The sequence below is a fragment of the Pygoscelis adeliae genome, unplaced genomic scaffold (assembly GCF_000699105.1).
Source record: "Pygoscelis adeliae isolate BGI_AS28 unplaced genomic scaffold, ASM69910v1 Scaffold157, whole genome shotgun sequence".
NCBI lineage: Eukaryota > Metazoa > Chordata > Aves > Sphenisciformes > Spheniscidae > Pygoscelis > Pygoscelis adeliae.
In genome coordinates this window covers 940699-951506 of record NW_008825107.1, presented here as the reverse complement: position 1 = coordinate 951506, position 10808 = coordinate 940699, and the positions used below count along the sequence as shown (strand labels likewise).

The 10808-nt window shown below is 41.6% G+C and overlaps 1 protein-coding gene across 1 annotated transcript in view; it reads right to left on the bottom strand.

The window, feature by feature from the left end:
- Positions 1-10808, bottom strand: part of WDFY3 (WD repeat and FYVE domain containing 3) — a 157532-nt gene that overhangs the window by 116035 nt on the left and 30689 nt on the right. Inside the window, exons 4-5 of the mRNA XM_009327491.1 lie at positions 1903-2012; positions 686-847 (exon numbers count right to left, since the gene is read on the bottom strand). Of these exons, the coding sequence (XP_009325766.1) occupies positions 686-847; positions 1903-2012 (272 nt within the window). The remainder of the gene's footprint in view (positions 1-685; positions 848-1902; positions 2013-10808) is intronic.

Here is a 10808-nt window from a genome sequence, read left to right as displayed (position 1 = left end):
GTGAGACCCCACCTGCAGTACTGCGTCCAGCTCTGGAGCCCTCAGCATAAGACAGACACGGACCTGTTGGAGGGGGTCCAGAGGAGGGTCACAAAAAAGATCAGGGGGATGGAACACCTCTCCTATGAAGAAAGGCTGAGAGAGTTGGGGTTGTTCGGCCTAGAGAAGAGAAGGCTTCAGGGAGACCTTATTGCAGCCTATCAGTACCTAAAGCAGGCTTCTAAAAAAGATGGTGGCAAACTTTTTAGCAGGGCCTGTTGCAACAGGACAAGGGGGAATGGCTTTAAACTAAAGGGGGGTAGATATAGACTAGATGTAAGGAAGACATATTTTACGCTGAGGGTGGTGAAATGCTGGCACAGGTTGCCCAGACAGGTGGTGGATACCCCATCCCTGGAAACATTCAAGGTCAGGTTGGACGGGGCTCTGAGCAACCTGATCTAGTTGAAGATGTCCCTGCCCACAGCGGGGGGGTTGGACTAGATGACCTTTAAAGGTCCCTTCCAACCCAAACTATTCTATGATTCTGTGTGCTTGCAGGAAAATCCATCTTACTCTGAGCCACCAGTTTGTGAAGAATTAAGGAAGAGCAAAACCTGGTTCAAGTGAAAAGTTTCTGGACTTTTCTCACATGAAGCATTTCCATTCCTCTTGCAAATTCCATCACCTATTTTACCTTTCTTACCTGTACAAAGACTTTCTGTAGTAGCGCTCGGCGCTCTGCGAGAGGTAGTTCATTCTGTGCTCCTCCAACTACCTCAGGCACATGTGGAAGGTCAAAAAACAGATATAGACATTTAACAAGTGTGGAAGGCACTGACATTGTAGTCATGCAGTCCACAGTTTTCTGGGGAAAAAGAAAACAGAGAAAAAAACCAGTTAAGCATATTACTATATTCAAAAAGTCACACTCCTGTAACGCAGTTGACTCAAATGCTGTTTTTTCTTTCTCACGCCTTTGGTGAGGTGTCCACATGGCAGTACAGATTTACCACCTATTCTTGAATGCCCACCTAAACAGTAACCTTGAAAATAGGATCATAATTTATTTACATGACAATAGCATCTAACAGCCACAGTTCAGAGCACTCACCACACAGGACAGAAACAAAAACTGACAGTCTCTGCCAACAGAAGCTTACAAGTTAATTACAAGACCTTCAGCCAAGCCCTCATTAGCTATCTATGCTTTGTAGCAGTAGAAATGGGAGTGGGAGGAGGACTATTCAATTTACGCACTTGCTTGGCAAGAAGGTATAAGCAGGCATAAAGAGCAAGGTAGTAGAAAACATGAAAGCATCAGTGGGAAGAAAAGACAAATTGGGGTGGAGGCTGGTGACATACTAAACACAGATAAGATGATGTGCTGAATTATAAAGATTAGAGCAGAAAGAACAAACCACACAGCTGTCCAGTACATTGCCAAAGATTGGCTCTCTGATGGAGGGCAGCACCAAAAGCAGAAGCAGTAAAGATTCACTATATCACCCGCTCATCACTGCTGCTGGCTTCACTTTTTGCAACTGCTGCTGCCCTCCTTGAATGGGGAGCCCAAGTTCAAAGCCCAAGTGATTTAGGTGCTGTACGTGATATGCATCTCATGGGGCACTAAGCAGCAGCATGCAAGGACAACCTTTGGGGAACAGTAAAAGTTGTATGCGTAATTCAAAAGAACATTCTAAATTAAAGTTCCAAAACAATGATTTTTTTTTTTTTAGGCAACTGAAACCACAAGGAACTAAAGCAGAAGTTCTGTGGCAGTATAACAGAAAAAGGATCTTAACACAGAAAGCAGACTATAGTTACAACATCTTTTAGTGTGCATTCATGCAGCTCATTATTTTATTGCTTTTGTCTCTCCCACCCCACAATTTATTTTTAGCCTTGTTGTTTAAGACTAACCTGTCCTGATGAAGCTAGTAAATTGATTGTGGTGAGCAGCATCCAACCTCTACTTGCTTCTTCACTTTGATTGACCTCCAGAAACTGGACTATGGCACGACTTGCAGCCTCTGTAGGGGAGCAGTTAAAAAAAACGTAATAAGAATTCAATCTGATAGTCTGGAGAAGGGAACACGTCCTCTCAACAGTCTCGAGTGCTGAGCATGAATTCACCTCTGCAGCACTTCTTGAAAAAAGGACTAGGCTTAGGCCTACACTCTCCAGACACACATTCCAGTCTTCCACATGCACTTGGCTTTGACACTAGCAAGGCTGCAAAAAGTACGTTTTTAGGTCATCATCCTTTAAACTAGCAGACAGATTTCAGTAACATGCAGCAACTTCTGTTTGAGTATTTTGGCTTTATCAAATACAACATACTCTTTTCCAGAGACATGAAGTCACCATCACTTAGTGGTCTCAGTGGGAAAAGCTGATATTTAAGTTCTGAAAAAAAGCACTGCACTAAAACAACAGTATTGAGGATAATGGGAAAAGACTGGAGGGAAAAGAGAGGTGCAGAAAGACAAAAGGAATAAAATACAGGAACAAAAAGTAAAATTAAGACTAAGATCAGCAATTACCACATCCCCATCCTACATCTTTTGGAAAATGAAAACGCTAACAACTTATGGCTAATTCTCATGATCCTGGGAACACTTCTGGAATCAGATGCTATTCCATATCAGTCAGAGCCAAAGATAAATACTCAGCCTAGTAAACAAGTTATCAGCCTCAATAAATAAATCAACAGAAAATGCAATCCTATTTCACTGCTGTCTGAATACACGCTTATGTTAAGAAATCTATAATGCCAGTCATGATGACTGTCCGTTACCCTTAAGGGAAATCTAAAACCATTTTTCATTAATAACTGCATATCAATCATCTTCAGTGCTTTTAGTGTCAACTAGGACAGAAAAGGAAGGTGCAGAATATTGTTTAAAAATGGAATTACATAGGAATTACTAACGGAGGAATAAACCAGCAACTGAAGAAAAATCCAATTTTAATCTCGGTTTGTTTGCTTCATCTGCTGTCAAGATTCCCCAGCACATACCTGTGAAGAAGTTTGTTCTAAAGTAAACATATTTTATATGGCAAAGTATTTATCAAACTTCTAGCATTGACTACACTGAAAAGATAATTTTCTGGAGCACCAGACTGTAAGCTGAGCTGGACTAGTAAACCTATGAAGTAGATGATTCTAGAAGATGTCTACAGTTGTTTGCTTTACATTCCTAATATTAACTTTTCTCAAGAGAGACTACTACCATACAGAGCCAAAGCCATCAGCCACTACACGTACTGGTGAATCAATGTAACAAAAATCAAGGTGTAAAGAAAACACTTTTACCAACAGGAAGACAACTGGTAGATGAAGAGGAGTGATTATCCCCCTCCGCACAACGCTCGTTAGATCATGTGTGGAATGCGGCATCCAGGTTCAGTCCCAACCCAATACAGGGAAGACAATGATCAACAGGAGTTCAGCCGAGAGCCACCGAGATGTTTTGGGGCTGGAGCACCAACCCTGTGAGAACAGGCTGAGGAACCAGGGAGAGGAGACAACCTCAGGGGCACCGAACAGCAGCCTCAGTGCCCACAGTGGGGGAGCTATCGAGAAGTCAGAGCGGGGCTCTTCACAGCACTGCATGGCTGGAGGGCGAGACACAACAGGCTTATATCAAGAGAGGTTCAGACTGCATATAAGGAGAAGTTTCCCCCCACCCCGAGGACAGAGATGCACTGAAACGGGTCTCAGAGAGGCTGTGCTGTCTCCAGCCTTGGAAGTTTTCAAGACACGACAGGATTGAGCCCTGTGCAACCTCGTCCCATCTCACAGTTAGTTTGGCTGTTAGCAGGAGGTTGGACAAGAGACCTCTCTTATTCTACAATTTTCCCTCACATGGAAAAAGGTCTATTTGATGTCTCACTTGGGGATTTCATGTCACCCATGCTGGTGTCAGTTTCATTCCCTTCCAGTGCAAAAAGGATGTATTTTTCCCTAAAGCCCAGAAACCCTTTTATAGTCATAATCCCAGAAAAAAGATAGAGAGACAGATTTAAGGTAAAAATCCAGATTTGGTTCATTTGTGCAATGGCTATTTTCCCATGTTTTTGTTTTGCAGCCTTATTCCCATAACAGATTTTTGTACAAACCACCGGCTTTTCCAATTCTGGTGCTGAAGTAAGGAGGGACACCTATCAAATCCCTGCATGAGACTGACTGAGATAAAACAAAGCTTGAAATACCAAGGTGAAAGGTAAGGTATTTTTTAAAACTCACACAAATGCGGACATGCAGCAACTTCCCAGCATGCTGAACTGAAGTACCTGGTGGGCACTTCATTGCAAACCATCGGTGCAAAACATTGGTCAGATGGTTGGGTGTATGAGCAGATCAACTTAGAAAGCACAACAGCCATGCCACAGCCATAGTTCCTACACTAAAGGCATACGCAAAATGCCAGAATTCCTGGCAAAAGCCACCTTCCAAAATTCTGAGTGTCAAGCGTGTGTAAAGCACACGCTGCTTCTACAATGACAGTGCCCCACCAGCCCAATGTTAGGTGCGATTTAGTAGGCCTGTTCTCTTTCTACCTGACCACAGACAGTCTCTGACTGTAAGCAAGTGTGACTGGTATCAAACAGGGTGTGCACAGCCTCCTTTGGGCATAGCCTCCAAAAGCCACCTGTGGAACAGGGGCTCTTTTAGTCATCTTTGAAAGTGAGACTCAGGGGTTAAGTATATGCTTCTGAAAAAGTTGTCATGCTGCTGGCATCCTAAATGACATAGCAGTTGAACACTATAAATAGCAGTTTCAAAACTGTCAGTCTTAATTAAGCACTACCTAAAACACAGACAGCATTAAGTACAGGAAGAAGTTCTCTTGTCATCTGCTCTGAGCAAATTTGATAGCACTATCATTTAAGATTATTTTCTATCATCAGCACTAGTCTTAATTTATTTCTTGTACCTTTTCCCTGGTTTTGAAGTGCTCACATCATCTTTTTAATAAATCCTCTATGTGCCCCACCCAGACATCCTTAGCCTTTCAACTTCTGCAGAACAAACCACTAAATCTAGGATTGTGATATGCTAGCTAGTAGAAACGGCAGAAGAGCAAAGAGAAAAACCTATAAAATAATATGTAAGCATACATGCATAGATATCTTGACAACTGTGCAAGCATGTACGCATTAAGTATGACCATGATTATGTGGTCACATGGTTAATACACAATAGTCAGAGTTTTCAGCATGGATTCAGTATATATGGAATAGAGGCTTGGTAGAATAAAACACCAGAATTTGTTTCATACGTAAAAGATGACACGAGTTCTTTGGGTCCTGGACTTCAGAAAAGCAACAGATGGAAAGCGATGGGATTAGACCCATTCAGATTGCTAGCAAAAAGCAGCATTGCATTACAAGCAACGTTACTGCCTATAGCAATAGCACTAAGGACAAATTCAGTACCTGAAGCTTTTATAGTTAGATGTTCTAGTACCATTAACAGCATATAATAGTGTCATCAGACTTTTGAGTAGCTTATTCTTATTCTGGAGTGGAATATTAGCGAAAGGTGAGTGTGTCAGGGGGGTGGTAGGGAGCAAGCTGAAGTCAGGAAGCCCTTCTCTAATTGATCCTTCAAGAAGTCTCTACTGCCTCGCGCGGGGAATGCCTGGAAACACAGTCAGATACCTAGAGTTAAAGAATACAAATCATTCCAACTGCCTAGGTGGTAAGAAAGAAGTATCAACCCAAACAAAAATGGGATGACAAAAAGTCTCCCTTCGATCATCAGGAACAGTGCAGTGCTGTTAGTTGTCACAAGCCGCAGATATGAAGTGGCTGATGCCTCTGCAGTGTGCAGAAATGGAGGGCTGCTCATCCAAAGATAAACAACTCAACTGTGTCAGCATTTAGCCTCACTAACCCAGCCAATAAAAGAACAGGCTTTTTAAGATCTCTTGGAAAGGCACTATATGGCACTACACTTGCCTTGCATAAGATCTGGTAAAGAGCATCAAAAAATAAATTGAAGGTTAACCAAAAGTAACAGGGCATACCAGTTGTTGATCAGAACTGACTCCTGATGAGTAGCTGATAGGACACTGCTTCCCTTTCAGAGCAATTTCAATAAATTCAAAACAGAATCACCTTGTAAAGCAAAGTCACCCACAGGACAGGAAAAAAAAAATATATATAAAGTATGAAAAAAACAAGACATGTAGTCACAGCATGTGAGATCATTTCCAACATACTCTCTTCTCAACAAAGTTAACTAACATACCAAAAAAGTCTGAAAGCAGCCCCTACGTCCACTTATTTTAGCGAGACAGATCCTTAACTCTTTAAAGAGAAGCAGACACTACAAGTAACACTATCAGGAAAACTTCAGACTTACGGGAGGAGCCCAAAATGCTACTTACTAGTAGAAGATAAGAAGCTTCCTGTAACTACCATCGGTTAACTTACCCAAAATGTGAGGATGCACTTGAACAAATAACACTAACTCTTGTGTATTTAAGACAAACATAAAATCAGTTCCGCTGATGTGATAGAGGTAAACTGCAATAAAAATGAACAATAAAAGCAGAGTTTGCACATCAATGGAACTTTAAAAAGAATAAAGGTAGGCATTGTCAGAGGCCAAATACAAACGACTGATGTGGTTTTCTGCAATAGTTAAACATCATGATGATGAACGTTTATCAATTTCATCTCCCAAATCGGTCTGAAGATGAGATAATTATAGTCTTTCAGCAGATCTGTTAGAGAAATGCCTAAAGAGGTTAAAAGCATTTTCACAGTTTGAGTAAATCAGTGAAATTAAGAGGAAGAGAAAGAAAGGGGGAGGACCCCCCAAAAAAAACCCCACAAACAAACAAATAAACAAAAACCCAAAAACTAAACCACCACAACATTCAGAGGGTATAAACAGCAACTGAAAATGTTGTTTCTGGAGGTAGGAGGGATTAGCTGAACAGTCTAGAGATATGGTAAAAATAAACTTAGCATTAAATAGTAAATACTGCTACAAATACATACAGAGAATGTTGCAAATATGGATTGAAATGTTGACTGAAATCAACAAAGCAAGACACAACTGAATTGAATTTAAAAGGTGCATAAAACAGTGATGTACACAGACTAGCACACATGAAGTCATTAAAAAAAAAACAACAAACCCAAAACCACACACCCAAACTTTTGAAATTGACTTTGAAAGGAGGTTAAAATGTTCCAGCCCTGTGATGAACTGTTTTGCTTTCTCGTTCTTCAATTTTCTACCCTTCTGCACAGGTTTCACGGATTGTCCCCACAACCACTTATAGTCTGACTGGGGAAGGACCTTCGGGTTGCAGGATTGCCCATAGCTAAGGGAATCATTCTGAACCTCCCTGTGATATCAAGTGTTTATATATCCTAATGCATTAAATAATGAGAGCTGTCAGTATGTCATTTGGTGTGCTTGAGATGCAGACAACATAGGACTGAGTTAGAAACTAATTTTAGTAAACATGGAATAACCATTACAAGGTACCAAATCACAGGTTTGCACACCCTCGACTGCTGAAATACAGGAAGCTGTTAAGAGTGAAAGAGAAAGGTGTACTCTGTTTCTTGCTTTCTGTTTGTTAGTGACCGCAGCCAGGAACCCACCACTTGGTTACACTGGTTCACGATTTGATCCAGGAGGACAGCTTTATGCACTTACCTTTAAGTTTGCAATGTGAAACTATTCAGTAGTTGGGATTTCTCATGTACAAGGTACAGGTACTCACTGAAATGATAAACCAAAAAGGTCCCAGGCTATTCAGCTCACGGCACCTCTGGCACAGAGAGACAAGCTCTCCCGCCTACCTGCACATCAGCCACCTCCACACAGAGGACTTTGGGGGACCGCATTCCACCATGCATCAGCCCAGCCAGACATCTTGAAATGGCACACAAGTCCTGCTGTCCGTACCAGAGGGATCACCTGAACTAACGTTCCCTGCCGTATGATTATCTTTGCATTGGGTCTAAATTATGATGATGTGCTGAACACTCTAGGACACATTGTTGAAATATTTGCAAAATCACAGAGGAACCAACTGCATCCAGGGTATGTTTTGAAAAATACATGAAGAAAGTGTTGCTTCCCCTCCAGCATCAGTAGCCAAAGTAGCCATTAGTAGACACATTTATTCTACCAAGATTCCAGCTGTCGCTGTCCCTTTTTTAAGTTTATCTTTTTCAGCCCTGAGCCAGATGCACTTGCTCCCAAAAGAAAGCTTCATTTTGGAACTGAGACTACGCTAGAAATAAATGTTTGGACATATATTTTAGCATAGTACTACCACCACGTTTTGATCAATTCAGACATGAAATTGGATTTATTTGTGGAAAATCTGGCAGCTAAAAATCGCAAGTATATAGAATCATAGAATCATTAAGGTTGGAAGAGACCTCCAAGATCATCGAGTCCAACCGTCAACCCAACACCACCATGCCCACTAAACCATGTCCCTAAGCGCCTCATCTACCCGCCTTTTAAATACTTCCAGGGATGGTGACTCAACCACTTCCCTGGGCAGCCTGTTCCAATGTTTAACTACTCTTTCAGTAAAGAAATTTTTCCTTACATCCAATCTAAACCTCCCCTGGTGCAACTTGAGGCCATTTCCTCTCGTCCTTTCGCCAGTTACTTGGGAGAAGAGACCGACACCCACCTCGCTACAACCTCCTTTCAGGTAGTTGTAGAGAGCAATGAGGTCTCCCCTCAGCCTCCTTTTCTCCAGGCTAAACAACCCCAGCTCCCTCAGCCGCTCCTCATAAGGCTTGTTCTCCAGACCCCTCACCAGCCTCGTTGCCCTTCTCTGGACACGCTCCAGCACCTCAATGTCCTTCTTGTAGTGAGGGGCCCAAAACTGAACACAGTATTCGAGGTGTGGCCTCACCAGTGCCGAGTACAGGGGCACGATCACTTCCCTGCTCCTGCTGGCCACACTATTTCTGATACAGGCCAGGATGCCGTTGGCCTTCTTGGCCACCTGGGCACACTGCCGGCTCATGTTCAGCTGGCAAAGGTTTAAAGTTCATCACTAACTAACATTCAGTCAACATTTGATTTGAGGTTTGGCTAGGGATCAGCTTTAAGTAATGATCTTTAGCTAGGGAACCTACGAAGTTTTGGTGGCTCACACATCTTGTAGCTGTTGGGTCTGCAGTGAAGAATAAATCAACTTTCACTTTAAGAATGGTCTCACAAGAGACAATTAAACTCTTTCTGTTCTGTCCACCCCATTTGCCCTTTTCTATCTTGAACTTTTCCCAAAGAATATTTTAATCTTTTCCCCTGCCCCATGTTTACATCCAAACTGGGAAAGATTCAAGCACATTTATATTTGTGCTGAATGTTTAAACCCAAGATGTCCGAAGAGGTTGATACGAATGAAGTTCTAAATGTGACTTTGCAATACCCCATTCTTCTCTCTTGACAGGCAATTTGGGATACTAAAAATCACAGGCATATATACTAAACCATATTTTTGAGCAAGATATACAAAATGGAGCAAAATTTCACTTGTGTGTAAAAGATTTCTGAATATAATAAAAAAAAATCATTAGATTCCGAAGAACACAGAAGACTGCGAATCACATGGCTGAAAATATAATAGGAAATTTTGGATTCAGACATTTGAATAAACACCAACTTGCTTCTAGCTGCGTTTCAACGTATTAAGTAGTTCTAATTCCTCCCAAGTCTTCTTGTCCTATGACCACAGAGGCAAAGAATTAATTGTTGAAAGAGAGAGAATGTAAAATTTCTAGCATAGGAAGAGGACATCTAATTCACAATTCTTTTTTATTCTTTCCTCTTTTCATCAAACTCTGAGCTATATAAATGAGAAACAAGGTTTGGCTTCCATTCAGCGCTCCTAGTTAGTTTTCACAAAACTTAATTGAAGTACATCACACTTTAAAGGGGAAAAAATGCTGCATAAACCCAGCAGAAGTTAGTTTTCTACATCTGTAAAAGATAAAATTTGGAGTATGTGGTTTCTCCATCTTTCCATGAGCTTTTTAAACAACAACAATCCCACGTCTCAGCTGGTGAATTCTTTACTGATAAGGCAAGTAAATACATGTAATTATAAAGTTACCATTTTCAAAGAGGAGAGTAATCCTTTCTTTATCCACTGGTAAAACAGCTTGTAATTATTATACAACTGACAAAGATTTGTCCACAGAATCCTGCTAAATCAAGACAGATTTGACTGATTAAAACTCTAGTCAACAAGACATTTGTAGTACAGTGCATGCAGGCAAAGAGTCTTTAAAGTACAGGTCACAAATCTGTTAGATTTATGGGAATAAATCATAAACCTTCTGCTGGAAAAATGGTCAAAATGTGTCCTGGTTTCGGCAGGGATAGAGTTGATTTCCTTCCTGGTGGCTGGTACAGTGCTGTGTTTTGGATTTAGGATGGGAACAAAATTGATAAGGCACTGATGTTTTAGTTGTTGCTAGGTAATGCTTACACTAGTCAAGGACTTTTCAGCTTCCCATGCTCTACCAACTGAGAAGGCTGGAGGTACACAAGAAGCTGGGAGGGGGCACAGCCAGGACAGCTGACCCCAACTGGCCAAAGGGACATTCCATACCACGGGACATCATGCTCAGTACATAAACTGGGGGAAGAAGAAGGAAGGGGGGGACATTCGGAGTGATGGCGTTTGTCTTCCCAAGTCACCGTTACATGTTATGGAGCCCTGCTTTCCTGGGGATGGCTGAACACCCGCCTGCCCATGGGAAGTAGTGAATGAATTCCTTGTTTTGCTTTGCTTGCGTGCGCGGCTTTTGCTTTACCT